Here is a 15,000-nt window from a genome sequence, read left to right on the forward strand (position 1 = left end):
GAAACTTGTCTAATAGAAGTGTATTTTATTGCCTAGGCCTCTTTTTTTTTTTTTAAGATCTAAAAACTTCCTTGCTAGATTGGGCCTCCCATCAGAGTAGCCTTAGCAGTATAGGTTCATGTAGGTCTCATTTTATATTTTGTTACCTATATCGTTATCATTATTATTAATTGCTAAGCTACAATCTTAGAAAAGCAAGAAAATTAATAAACTACATAGGCTATAAGAACTAATGAATGACAATATAAAACATCCTAAGATCAGTAACAACGTTAAAACAGTTCTTTAATATATAAACAATGAAGAGAGATCAGCGTGCCTGAGACTGAGTGTACCCTCAAGCAAGAGAGCTATAACCCAAGACATTGCAAGAGAATGGTATAGAGGCAATGGCACTACCCATGACTAGAGAACAGTGGTTTGATTTTGGAGCGTCCTTCTCTCAGAAGAGCTGCTTGCCATAGCTAGAGTCTCTTCTACCTTTACCAAGTGGAAAGTAGTCACTGACCAATTACGGTGCAGTACTTAACCCATTGAGTGGTGAAGAATTTTTAGTTATCTTTGTGTTGTCAGATCTGTGAGAACAGCTGAGAATGTGTGAATAATTTGCCAGACTATTTGATGTATGTGTAGGCAAAGAAAAATGAGCTGTAACCAGAGGAGGATCCAATGTTCTGGCCAGTGAAAGAACTCAATAACTCAAGCAGTGGTATCTCAATGGGTGGCTGGCGCCTTAGCTAATCTACAATCAATCCTCACTTTACCTAATGTTATCATAGTTACCTTGCCTACTGTTATGTTACCTTCTCATACTGTGCCTGCCCATACCTTGACTACCATTACTTTTGGTAATAGTTTACAACACTAGGCTCTCCATTTACTCCAAAATAATGCAATCCTGCAGTTTTCATCTTCTTGCACAGTAATTAGGTGGTTATTTAAATTCTGGGAAAGCAATAATTAGCAAGATATGTTGAGGAAGGGGGAAGCGGTTATAAAAAGAAAATAACTCGGTTTCCTCACTAAACGACTCGGAACTGACATGTCAACAAAGTCAACCAAACAGAATTCGTGATACCAGCGTACATTTGATATACTGTATATTCAAAATATGCTTAGTTAAAAATGGTATAATTACTCAAAAGTGTCCATGAAATATGCAATTTACAAATAGTAACACTTTTGAGTAATCACTCAATTTTTTATTAAGTATATTTTGAATATACAGTATATCAAATGTACGCTGGCATCACGAACTTCTGTTTATGTACGCTGGCATCACGAATCCTGTTTCGTTGACTTTGTTGACATGTCAGTTCCAAGTCGTTTGGTGAGGAAACCGAGCTATATTTCTTTTTATAACCCCTTCCCCCTTCCTCAACATATCTTGCTAATTATTGCTTTCCCAGAATTTAAATAACCACCTAATTACTGTGCAAGAAGATGAAAACTGCAGGATTGCATTATTTTGAAGTAAATGGAGAGCGTGGTGTTGTAAACTATTGCCTTACTTTTCCTAATCTTACCTTACTTAACCTTTTTTGCTTGTTCTCTCCTTACTTACCCTTATCTAACCTCAATTTACATACCCTTATCATACCAAACCTTACTTTACCTGTCCTTGCCTTACTTTCCCTTACCTTACTAACTCTTATATTACCTTTTACCCTACCTACCCATATTTGACCTACAATTACCTAACTTACTCTTATATTGCCCAGCCTTACCTTACCTGCCCTTAACTTACCTACTCTTACCTTCTATCTCAATTTGCCTGACCTTACCACAAATATTCTTACCTTCCCACTCTTACCTTGCCTACTCTTATCTTACCTAAACTTACCTTACCTTACCTGATATAACCTTGCTTACCATCAATTTACCTGGCATTACCTCACCGAACTTCACTTGTCCTACTCTTACGTTACGTATCATCACTTTGCCTACACTTACCTTACCTAGCTTCACTTTACCTACCCTTACCTTACCTAGCTTCACATTACATACCCTTACCCTACCTAACCTCACTTTACCTGACATTACCTTACCTACCCTTTTACCTAGCCTTACCTTACCTAGCATGATATTACATATTTCTACCTTACCTAACCTCACTTTACCTACCCTAAACTTACCTAACTTCACATTACATACCCTTACCTAACCTCACCTTACCTACCCCTACCTAACCTCACCTTACCTACCCCTACCTTACCTACTCCTACCTTACCTACCGTTACCATACCTACCGTTACCATACCTAGCGTTACCTTATCTAGCGTCTAATTACGTATCTCTACCTCACCTAGTGTCACATTACATTTCCCTACCTTACCTAACGTTACCTTACCTAACGTTACCTTACCTAACTTCACATTACATATCCTTACCTTACCTAACCTCACCTTACCTAACTTCACATTACATATCCTTACCTTACCTAACCCCACCTTACCTACCCCTACCTTACCTACCGTTACCTTACCTACCGTTACCTTACCTAGCGTTACCTTATCTAGCGTCTAATTACGTATCTCTACCTCACCTAGTGTCACATTACATTTCCCTACCTTACCTAACATTACCTTATCTAACTTCACATTACATATCCTTACCTTACCTAACCTCACTTTACCTACCCGTACCTTACCTACCTTTACCTTACCTAGCGTAACCTTATCTAGCGTCTAATTACGTATCTCTACCTCACCTAGTGTCACATTACATTTCCCTACCTTACCTAACCTCACACCTACCCTAACCTTACCTAACCTCACCTTACCTAACCTCACACCTACCCTAACCTTACCTAACCTCACCTTACCTAACCTAACCTTACCTACCCCTACCTTACCTACCTTACCTTAACTAGCTTACCTTAACTAGCCTCACATTACATCCCCTTACCTATCCTAACCTCATTTGTTCCGTAACTGGAATACAAACCTAGCTATTTATTTAGGGGTATTACTTTATGTGAAGCTGAAATGACAAGCCATTAAATTTTAGCGAGGGCTAACTATCCCTACCGCTAGTTAGCGGGGGGGAGGGGCCACTCATAGAGACTCCTCTTCGGAGGATTACTACTGCTGAGGGTCAGCTTGCTGGTCCGCTGGCCCTCGTGGGCGTCATCTGTTCCTGAACCTTCTCCTGTACTCTGATCGTTAGTGATCTCCATCGGTGGATGTTCGCCCTTCCAAAGGCACATCCCAGTTCCTGATCATCCTATCAGCTAACCTGCCAACCTACCAGCACAACCTCGCCACAGAGAGCAACGTTTTCAAGCTCACCAGCCAACCTACGATCGCCGGCGCAACAGAGCTCACCGAACCTCAGCGCACACCTGCGCAACTTTGGTCTCCTGCTCAACCAATGATCTCCTGTACGCCAGCGCCCTCTTGCTCGCCAGCGCTCTCCTGCGCGCCAACGTTCTCAGGCGTGCCAGCGCTCTCCTACGCATCAGCGCTCCCCTGCGCGCCAGCGTTCTCCTGCGCTCCAGCACGCTCCCCCGCGCTTGCGCCATCGTTGTCCTATGTGCCAGCGCACTCCTGCCCGCCAACGATCTCTGCGCTCCAGCTCTCTCCTGCGCTCCATCACTTCCGCGCGCGCCAGCAGTCGTCCGCCCGTAATCACGTGCCCACGCGCCCACGCTCGTGCGACCAGTCGGTTGCTTCTGCGCATTCTAGGGAAACTGCACAACACCCTACACAGTGCCTTACTGCATGCTAGCGCTCTCCTGCGCACTTGCGCTCTCAGATACAGCACTCTCCTGCTAACTTGCTCTCTCAGATCCAGCGCTCTCCAATGCACCAGCTCTCGACAAAGAGCCAGCGCTTGCCTGCTCCCCAGCACTCTTCTACGCACTTGCGCTCTCAGATCTAGCACTCTCCTGCGCAGTTGTGTTCTCAGATCTAATTCGCCAGCTCTTACCGAAGAGCCAGTGCTCAACCTGCGTACCAGCGCTCTCGGATCCAATGCCCGCCAATTCGCCAGCTCTTGCCAAAGAGCCAGCACTCACCTGCGCACCAGCGCTTGCCTGCTCACCAGTGCTCTTCTGCGCATCCACACTCGTCCTAGTGTTTAAGTAGAAACAGGTGACTACACTTGACCACTCTAAAAGCCCTTACGATCATTGGGATTCAACATCACGTTTGTGCTACCTTTCCGAATGGAAGAAGTTTCGGTAGTTCATTCCCCTCCTGATACAGAGCACAATTATGGGCGGTGGGGATGAAGGCTGCTGCCCTTTTCTAGTGTGCTAAATGACTACAGAGGGAACCGATGCATATGTGTTTGATTTCCCCTATTAACTCATACTTTCCTGAATTATCTTCCTCACCTATTACTGAGCCTTCGGATATGACACCTGCCTCCCCAAAAAGAAGAATCGCGTAGTCACCAAATGATAGAATATTCAATTAGACTGTCTCACGAAACATACACAGATTCCTCTATAAGAACTATCAATGAATCATACTGATACAGTACTCAATTTGTGTAACTGCTGGAGGATGCCAATGGATAAAAAGGACTAGGTAAGGTCAGAGAGTAGCTGAAAAGACAATTTTTTTTTATAATGCCTTATTACTATGCTTCAGAAAATTAAACTCACTGGCTATGCATCCAAGTACTAAAACAAGTGAGTTAATAGAAAATTTTTTCAGATAGCTAAAGTAATTGAAACTATTATAATGTCCTCCATCTTTTATACTTACACTCTAGTCTTTACCATGAAAATATGATTATACTTAATTATCTATTCACCGATATGATTGAGAGATTTTAATCTTATTCACTTCTTAATAATTTGAAAGCAATAGTATGGATGCAATGACAATGTTTGATATCCTTATCAAGAATAGTAGGCCTACTCATAAAACTATTGTTTAAAGAATAGGGTTATTAAGAAAGTAAAAACCTTATGGCTGCAACTATACTTTTGGATAATTATCTAAACTGAACTTTAGCTTTTGTTCCGTAACCGAAATACAAACCACGCTATTTACATGGGGTATTACTTTTGGCGTAGCTGAAATGACGAGCCATTAGATTTTTAACGAGGGTTAACTACCCTCTCGCTAGTTAGCAAGGGGGTAGGGGAGGGGTAGCTACCTACCCCTCCCCCCTCACACACCGGTGAACTGATTCACTTCACTTTTGGCTCGGGTGATGATCAGACCTATCTGTCTTACCCTCGCATTTTTGACAGCCTTAATTTGTTTGCTTTTTCTTACAGCGTGTGTGCTTGGAAGTTGGCCTCATCATGCGGATGTGCCCTGGACTTCCCGACCGCCCTTGTGGTACGTTCATGTCGGCGGTCGAGACCGACCCTCACTCCTTATGTCCATACTGCCGAGGTATGTAGTGAGTGCAGGGAGTGGTCTACCTCCCAGTGGGAGAGGTTTTCCCGGCGACGTAAGAAGAAGTCTAAGCGTGACCTTTCTCCTTCAAGGGCTGCCTTGAAGAAGGAAGGTTCCAAAGACACTTCTTCCGTTGCCCGAATCTCCTCCGAAGCTCCCACTCGATCGGCCTCTCGCGAGGGGCCGTCGAGTGGTAGCGTAGGCCTTTTCTTTTGTTGACCAACCTCGGGGTTCGGGAGAGGGAGTTGCCTCCCATAGCGAGGCAGCTCCTCCTCCTCCACCTCTGGGGGAGGTTTTTGATGTTGATGACTCTGTCTCTAACAATGATCTTTTGCAGCTTTGGCGTCCTTGGGGCTTAAGGACTCGCCCTCCAGGGAAGCCCTGTTTGACCTGATCCAGTTGGGTGCAGCTGTCAAACAGTCGCCGGTAATAGCAGAGGTTGATTCTCTGTCTATTGTCGATGTTGTTGTGGCAGAGGCTTCCGGCGGGTCGGGCCAAACCCCTGCTGTTGTTGCGGATGTTGCTGAAGGCTCAGTTCCCCCCTCCAAACATCCTTCGAGGGAGCAGCTGGGTCCAACGGTTTCTCCTGCGGGTGATTCTCCCCCCCCCTCCCGGGGAGTTCACTGACGGAGACTCCTCTTCGGAGGACCGACGATGGTGTTGCTGCCCCTCGAGGTCGTCTTCGCCGTAAGGCTCGCCCTCCTCTTCGCCGTAGAGGCCTTCCTTCTCCTTACAAGGGAGTTAGGAGGCGCCTCTTCGGTTCTTCACCTTCGACGTCTCCCGCAGAGGAGCCTCCTCAACGTGAGCAGACTGTTGCAGCCGCATCGCTAGACCTCTCAGCTGATCGTTCGCGATCCCTCACGCCTGCCAGACCTGCTAGCCTTTCTTCTCCGTTTGCGGACGCAGATGCGCTGTGGGCGCCTACGCACCCTGTTTTCCAACGGACACCGGTCCCTTCTGGGCACAAGGGCTTATCTCCCACGGGGAGTAAGTCCCTTAAGCGCCAGGTGTTACCTCCTGCTGTGGACCCTTCAGACTCTTCGCGCCCCACATCTTCTCGCTGTAGATGTCCTGCTCGCCTGTGCTCTCCTACGCGTCACCGCTCTCCTACTCGTCAGGGATCTCCTGTGCGCCAGCTCTCTCCTGCTTGCCAGCGCACATCTGCGTGCCCTGTTCCTGCTGCGCGCCTTGCGCGCACACGTACTCCTGTGCGCCCACGATCACCTGCTCGCCAGCGCACATCTGCGCGTCTTGTTCCTGATGCGCGCCATGCGCGCCAATGTTTGCCCGCGCGCCCACGATCTCCGGATCTGGGTGCAGGCAAGGAGTCCGTTCCTTTGCCCCCTTGCCATCAATCTCCTGTGCGCCCGCAGACCCCGCCCACGCGCCAGCCTTTTCCTGCGCGCCATCGTGCGTAATCTCCTGTGCGCTCATCTAGACCAGGTCGAGTCTCTGCGCGCCCACGAGAAGTCTCCGGTGCAAGCCCGCGAACGTTCGCCTCTACGCGCCACTTCACCTTCTGGTCCTGCGGCCCAACCGATAGCTCCCGACCACGCCACTACGCACCAGTGATATCCAACTCGCTAGCGATCTCCCGCGCGCCCGCGCAATCCTTCGCCTGCGCGCAAGCGCTCTCCAACGCGCCCGCGCGCCCTCACGTCAGATCGCCGAAGGTCTCCTACGCGCCCTCGCGCTAACTAGCTTGTGCGCAGTCGATCGCCTTCTCGGCCTACGCGCCATCGCTCGCCAACGCGCCATCGCTCGCCAATGCGCCATCGCTCCCTTGCATGCCGTCGTTCTCCCGGCCGCCAGCGCTCTCCCCTACAACTGCGCGCATCCTCACCTGCGCGCCCACAGGCACCTTCGCCTGCGCGCCCACGCGCACCTTCGCCTGCGCGCCCACGCGCACCTTCGCCTGCCCGCCCACGTGCTCACTCGCCTGCGGGCCCACTCGCCCGCGCGCACATGCGCCACTTCACCCACGCGCACCCCGCGCTTTCATCCCCGCGCGCATGTGCGCCAATGTTCGCCCGCGCGCATGTGTGCCAATGTTCGCCCGCGCGCATGTGCGCCAACGTTCGCCCTCGCGCGAACCCGTGATTTTACCATCGCGCTAACACCAGCGCGCAAACACCAGCACGACCCCGATCGCGATTCCCGCCGGGTTTCGCAGCACGGACAACCTTGCGAGTCCTCGAGAGTGGCGCGTACTTCCAGATCATCGTCCTCACGATCTCCACCCCGTAAGCGCAGAGCAGCGCACTTGCAGGAGAAGGAAGAATCTTCAGAGAGGTCTAGGCAACACTCTTCTTCTTTTCAGGCCGGCCCTGTGGTGTCCAATCCTAAGGATCGCCCGATCCCCTTGCCTCCAGCGGGAGTCGCTGACACCGAGTCTGTCAGCCGTCAGCCTTGGTTCGGGTCCTTGATCAAAGCGGTCGTCCAGGCTGTTAAGCCGGTCCTCGCTGATCTAGGCCTCAATCCAACGGCAGCCTTGTCCCCGCTGAAGAGAAGGAGAGGAGTGGACTTCGTGGTGACTTCTCCTAGGGTTAAACTGACTCCCAAGAAGTCCGTCAGGAAGGCCCCTTCCCCCCCTCAGACGTTTTCTCCTTCCCCTGTGGACGAAGCCTTTCCGTCCTCAGGAGAGTCCAGCGAGGTGAGACATTCACCCACGGCTCCAATGGGAGGAACCCCACCTCGAGTAGGAGAATCGTCTCGTGTGGGAGCAGAGAGGGGCCCTCAGACTTCTTTACTGGAATCCTGTATCTCTCCTAGGAGGGAGCCCAAGGACTCGAAGACCGTCCCTAAGTCTTCAGCCCGAATTCGACCAGAGCCAGCAAGACCCCAGGAGAACGTCCGCGTGTCCCCCCAGGTAGAGCAGCCGGGACAGTAGACTTTGCTGCCAGTCCACAAGGAGGAGAGCTGCATGAATCGGAGCATGCCTTCTGGCAGGTCCTCAGTCTGATGAGGCAACTCAACAGGTTCGAGGACCCGGAGACCGCCCCTCGCGAGGGCAAGGAAACGGTTCTGGACCAAGTCTATGGCACTCAAAAACCTCCGATGGCCAGTGCAGCTCTGCCCTGGTCCCAAGGGGTTAAGAGCGCCAGAGACAAGGTTGAGAGCCAGCTCTCCGAACTCGCCTCCTCCAGCCGTTCCCCTGCCGGCAACAAACTCCTCCCACCTCCTTGCTTACAGCAAAGGAGGTACTTCGAGATCATGGGGGAGTCTTGTTTAGCTCTTTCTCTCCACCATTCTGTGGAAGAGCTCTCCAGGGGAATTTTTCTCGAGAAACTCTCTGCCCGGCAGGTGACATTCTCGGCTACAGAGATTTTGAGCCAGGAGAAAGTCGCAAAGTGTGCCATGCAGGCCACTTCGTGGCTGGATGTCTGGCTGGGGTCTCTGGGCATCCTGTTGCGATCCGAGGACTTGTCGAAGGAGAGCACCAGGAAGGCCATGGAGACTTTTCTCCTCTCGGGCATGCGCACCATCGAGTTTCTAGCTCACCAAGTTTCGAACTTGTGGGCAAACTCGATCTTGAAGCGTCGTGATGCGGTGACCGAGAGCTTCCATGCTAAGGTCCCAGCCGTGGATGTCTGCAAGCTCAGAGACTCTTCCATCCTTGGAAAGAGCCTGTTTGAGCCCAAGGATGGGGAACGGACAGCTGAGAGGTGGAGGAAGTTGAGTCACGATTCCCTCCTCCAAAGGGCTCTTACATCCAGACCCTACAAGCCTCCAGCACCTCAACAACAACAGCCTCGTCAGTCTAGGACATCGAAAAGGGCTCTGGCAGCAAAGGCAAAGGTGTCCAAACAGCAGCCCTTTCCTATCAAGGACAGGAAGGGTGGGAAGTCCTCCAGGGGAGGCAAGAATCCTAGAGGGAGCGGCCGAGGCTGCAAACGCTAGGGTTGGCAATCCCCCTGCGTGTCCACCAGTGGGGGGATGCCTGCAGAGTTGCGTGTTCAGGTGGCAGCAACTCGGGGCCGATTCCTGGACGATCTCTATGATCAGCCAATGATATCGCGTCCTGTTCACGACATCTCTTCCTCCCCTGACAGCAAATCCAGTGTCGTTGAGCTCCTATGTCATGGGATCGGCAAAGGGGTTAGCCCTTCGGGCAGAAGTCGAGACCATGCTCAAGAAGGATGGTCTCCAAGAGGTCGTCGATGGCTCCCCAGGCTTCTTCAGTCGACTCTTTCTTGTAAAGAAGGCGTCTGGAGGCTGGAGACCCATCATCGACCTCTCAACTCTGAACAAGTTTGTCAAACAAACTCCGTTCAGCATGGAGACAGCACAGACTTGCAGTGAGACCGCAAGACTTCATGTGCACACTGGATCTAAAGGACGTGTACTTCCAGATCCCAATCCATCCGTCTTCCAGGAAGTACTTTAGATTCAGCCTAGACAACAAGATCTACCAGTTCAAGGTGCTGTGTTTCGGTCTCTCCACAGCACCACAGGTGTTCACCAGAGTGTTCACCCTGATATCTTCGTGGGCACACAGGATCGGCATCCATCTCCTTCGCTATCTGGACGACTGGCTGATCCTGGCAGTCTCGGAGTCGACCCTTCTTAAACACCGAGACAAGCTTCTGGGACTTTGCCAGGATCTAGGGATCATGGTAAATCTCGAGAAGTCTTCTCTGCTTCCATCTCAACGACTGGTATATCTAGGCATGATATTGGACACCAATCTCCACAAAGCCTTTCCATCAGACGACAGGATAGCAAGGCTGAGGAGGGTTGCGGAACCTTTCCTCAGACGGTAAGAGCTTCCAGCCCAATCTTGGTTACGTCTTCTAGGTCACCTGTCCTCCCTGGCCCGTCTAGTTCCAAACAGCTGCCTCAGGATGAGATCCCTGCAATGGCGGCTCAAGTCCCGGTGTAGTCAAGGCCACGATTCCCCGGACTTTCTGGTCCCTATAGGGCCTGCGGAACGGACGGCCCTGCAATGGTGGTTGACCGACGGAACCCTTCGAAAGGGAGTGGATCTTCTCGTCCTCCCCCCGGATTTGATGCTGTTCTCGGACGCGTCAAAAGAAGGGTGGGGGCCCACATTCTGAACCACAGAATCTCAGGCCGGTGGTCAGAATCAGAAAAGTACCTCCACATCAATCTGCTAGAGATGAAGGCTGTATATCTGGCCCTTCATTAGTTCCAACAGACCCTGGCGGGTCACTCTGCGGTGGTGATGAGCGACAACACCACAGTAGTGGCTTATATCAACAAGCAGGGAGGTACCTTTTCACAACAGCTATCCCATCTTGCAGTAGAGATTCTGAGATGGGCCGAAGGAGTCCACTCGATACCACTATCAGCTCGCTTTATTCCGGGCAAAAGGAATGTGCTACCCGACAGTCTGAGCAGAGCTTCTGCAGATAGTGAGTACCGAGTGGTCTTTGGATCCTCTAGTAGCCAACAAAGTCCTGACTTTGTGGGGTTCACCGACAGTGGACTTGTTCACGACAGCCTGAATTTCAAGCTGCCGCTGTACTGCTCCCCAGTCCCGGACCCCAAGGCGCTCTGGCAAGATGCCTTCCAACAACGGTGGGACAACATCGACGTCTACGCCTTCCCACCGTTCTGTCTGATGAGAAGGGTGCTCAGCAAGACCAGATTATTGGACAACCTGTCGATGACCTTGATAGCTCTGCTATGGCATCATGCAGAGTGGTTCCCGGACCTTCTGCAGCTCCTGACGGAACTCCCGAGAGAACTCCCCCCACGACACGAGCTACTCAAGCAACCACACTGCAACATCTTCCACAAAGCCGTGGCTTCGCTTCGGCTTCACGCCTGGAGACTATCCAGCGTCTCCTCACAGAGAGAGGCTTTTCGCAACAAGTTGTGGAGAGGATGTCTCGACACCTGTAAAAGTCATGTGCAGGAGTCTACCAGGCAAAGTGGAGAGACTTCTGTGGTTGGTGTCGTGGGAGGGGTATCTCTCCCCTCGATGCCACTATTCCACCAATAGCGGAGTTTCTTGTGTATTTCCGGGAGGAAATGCGCCTTTCGGTCTTGGCGGTGAAAGGCTATCGCTCAGCCTTAAGCCTGGCTTTCAGGCTGAAAGGATTGGACATTTCTTCCTCGCTGGAACTTTCCTTGCTCATAGGAAGCTACGAACTTACCTGCCCTCAGTCAGAAGTGAGACCTCCTCCATGGAACGTGGTTCGAGTTCTCAGGGCTCTTAAGAGACCTCTGTTCGAATCATTACGCCAGGCTTCTGATCGTCACCTGACTTGGAAGACGGTGTTCCTGCTCGCTCTGTCTTCTGCCAAGCGTGTCAGTAAACTTCATGGTCTCTTGTACGACGTCGCCCATTCAAGGGGATGGGGGTAGGTAACGTTCAGGTTCGTCCATGAGTTTGTTGCTAAGACTCAAAATCATGGGGTTCCGGACCCACGGTTTGACTCCTTCAGGGTTTCGAGTTTTCGTTCTGTAACAGATGACCCAGACCATCTCCTATTATGCCCAGTAAGGAGTCTGAGGCATTATCTTAAAAGAACAGCTGCAGTCCGTCCTCGCGTGCAAGCCCTGTTTGTGAGAACGGGAAGGACGAAGAGGAGGGTCACCAAGAATACCATCTTAGCTTGGATTCGAAGGGTCATCCATCATTCCCTAAATCCAGACCCTCCTCCGTCACGTCGCCCTAGAGCACACGATGTCAGAGGCATCGCAGCGTCCCTGGCATTCAGGAGAAACTTCTCTGTGATGCAGGTGCTACAAGCTGGGGTCTGGAAGCGTCAAACGACCTTCGCAGCCCACTACCTGCAGGACGTGACCCACAGAAGCCTCGATACGTTCTCTATCGGCCCTGTGGTGGCTGTACAACAGCTGGTCTAACCTCAGGCTCCTTAATGGACAGGTAGCTGAAGGTTGAGGGCATTGTTACCCAGTTTTAGACTGCATGAATGAAAAAGTATGTCTGGCCCTTACTCTTTTCTTCATCCTCCCCTCTCTTGGGGAAAGCAGCATCCTGGGTTCTCTGCATAGCTGACCTTAAACCACTGCAGGTAAACCATGCTTCCTTGTGCTCCTAGTATTAGTATAATACTGTCGCGTCCCCCATACCCAGACGAGGTGGTATTGGGAACGTCCTAACCTAAATTTCCATCTAAAGGACTTCAGGTCAACTTCCTAGGACGAGTCACACTTCTTTCCTTCACACACAAGCTTATGTAGGCTGCACGTTCATTGCGGAGCAAGGAATTTGCGAGGTGCAGGGACTCCTTTTCTCGAGTGCTGCTCACTCGGATTTTGAGTCCCCGGGCAAAGCCAAAGCCAGTAAGGCTGGGATTTTCCACCCTACCTAAGGGTTAAGTCACCCCATGTAAATAGTGTGGTTTGTATTTCGGTTACGGAACAAATGACAAATTCGGAAATAATTTGTATTTTTCCTAACCATACAAACCTTAGCTATTTACACATATTTGCCAGCCAGCCCTGTCCCCCATGAAGTCCTACCTCTAAGCGAAGTGAATCAGTTCACCGGTGTGTGAGGGGGGAGGGGTAGCTAGCTACCCCTCCCCTACCCCCTTGCTAACTTGCGAGAGGGTAGTTAACCCTCGTTAAAAATCTAATGGCTCGTCATTTCAGCTACGCCGAAAGTAATACCCCATGTAATTAGCTACGGTTTGTATGGTTAGGAAAAATACAAATTATCTCCGAATTTGTCTATTTTTGTTTTTTCATTAACTCGTGTTATTAGCACTGTTCTTCCTTCAGACGTTTTTTGTTAAGATCACAGCATGGTAAAATTTAAGGTTTAAAAGTATCTATTGTAATAATTTCTAAAGAGAAAGTTAAATATGTCGGTAATTCTACTGGATAATCCTAAAAAGTGACTATGTATCAAATTGATTATCGAGTTAGGCTATAGCTTGAAGGTCAAGAAAATTTGTAGTAAAGATGTTTTACATTTGTTTCAGGTGTGTTTATTTACCTGCATGTTCGAAACCCACAAGCCAAAGTCGGTAAACAAAACACTTTCTAGTGGGCAATCCGATTTCCCGAAGGAGATGGAAACTAATGGAACGTTGATGGCGCAAGATTAAATTATTCAAATCTCTATCAAAGCTGATAACAGAACACCTGTTTAAAGATAAGTTAAAATTCTCATTATTTAAGGTTTTCTACAGAAGTTACACCTCAGTTAGGTCACAGAGTAGGTAATAAATATGTATGGAAGGTAGTGTGTACAGTTTACGATATAATGTTGAGCTTGTACTATTAGAAAAAAACATAGTCCAGTACTGCAGAATTTCTTTTGAAGTTTTATAATATTCTCAAGTGATTTTTTGGTGAGATTGTCATATATTTTGACATTATTATGCATTATTAGTTTTATGTCTGTGTACTATGAGGTCATCTTAGATACACATATATCTATCAAAAAGTCTTATCGGTAATGAAATAGCTTTTGTAATATTAGATAGAATACTTTCATGGGTTGATTTTAAACACTTGGCTTTAGTACCTTAGAAGTCCATTTGTTCTAACACGAAATAGAAACCGTCATCCTATAAGTAGGGATATATTTTCAGCGTTAGCTGGGTGATCGTTGAATGTTTTGATGATCAGTTAAGAGACAAGTTATAGTGAAGGCAAGGAGCCCTGCCCCTAACCTGTCAAAGTCTCTTCACTTATGTTTTCCCCTGCATTGAGTACAGGCGTACTAATTAGCCCTTAACCGAACATTTCCTTTTCAATTTCTTTCTGGAATTGAAGGCTAGCTGTTGATTATTATGATGGGAAAAAAGACACTAATACTCGTACTTTGGATGGACTTTACATTCAGTTTTTGTTAAACTGGCTCTAGATCCACGCTGTTCCTGTGCTCTTGCCAGGAACATAATTGTTCGCAAATATCCCCACATGCCGAGTGTAGGTCGTGGTTTCCTATGTTGTGTCATGTGTATGTTTTTAGTGGGAGGGAAGGAGCTTTCCTTCCTCTCATTGGGCACATCTACTGACACCGTTTTGTGGTTATACCTGTGACTTAATCCCCATGGAGTAAGCGTCAGAAGCGCAGTGCCTTCACAGCTATGTCGGCAGGCTTCCAGGTTCTTGTAGTCTGTACGGTTCCCCCGGTGTTCATCTTATCCTGTTGGAGGTTGGAGACTTTTCTCCCTTTGTGTGATAAAATGTGTCACCTGAGGAAGGTTATTTCCTCCTCAGGTCTTTCAGGTAAGCTCCTCAGTGCCAGTGCCTCCCTTGGTGATGCCAATGGTGAAGATCATCCTTAATGTGTCTCCTGTGTTGGTGTCTCCTGTGATGTCTGTAGTTTTTTCCCATCCTTGGGTGAAGGGCAGCCCAGGGCCAAAATGGTGTGCTACTATAGTGTCAGTGTTGGTTCCCTTGCATCCCCCCCCCCCCCCCGACCCAGTCACCGATTGCCCACCATCCCCTATGCTTTTCCCCAACCATTATGTCTGCGGCTTCTGCTCCCACTAGGTGTGATTACCTCTCCTTGGGATAGTGTTCCCAACTGTTGTGCTTCCTTTTGGAGCAACCCTTGTGGTTTTTTCCCATAGGGGAGAGTCATTATCTGGGTCTCTCCAGTTTTGACACCTGTTTGCAGAGACTGATTGGAAGATTAGAAAGAGGAAGAAATGTGCACATTGTCCTTCCTCCTCTGACTCCTCTT

General features: G+C 49.3%; 1 protein-coding gene across 1 annotated transcript in view; it reads left to right on the plus strand.

Moving 5' to 3' along the window:
* The window catches only part of LOC137651790 (neurofilament heavy polypeptide-like), a 7,718-nt gene extending 940 nt beyond the window's left edge, over positions 1-6,778 (plus strand). Inside the window, exons 2-4 of the mRNA XM_068385007.1 lie at positions 3,790-4,046; positions 5,237-5,300; positions 6,147-6,778. Of these exons, the coding sequence (XP_068241108.1) occupies positions 3,790-4,046; positions 5,237-5,300; positions 6,147-6,778 (953 nt within the window). The remainder of the gene's footprint in view (positions 1-3,789; positions 4,047-5,236; positions 5,301-6,146) is intronic.
* The last annotated feature ends 8,222 nt before the right edge of the window (positions 6,779-15,000 follow it).

This window comes from Palaemon carinicauda, chromosome 13 (assembly GCF_036898095.1).
Source record: "Palaemon carinicauda isolate YSFRI2023 chromosome 13, ASM3689809v2, whole genome shotgun sequence".
Taxonomy (NCBI): domain Eukaryota; kingdom Metazoa; phylum Arthropoda; class Malacostraca; order Decapoda; family Palaemonidae; genus Palaemon; species Palaemon carinicauda.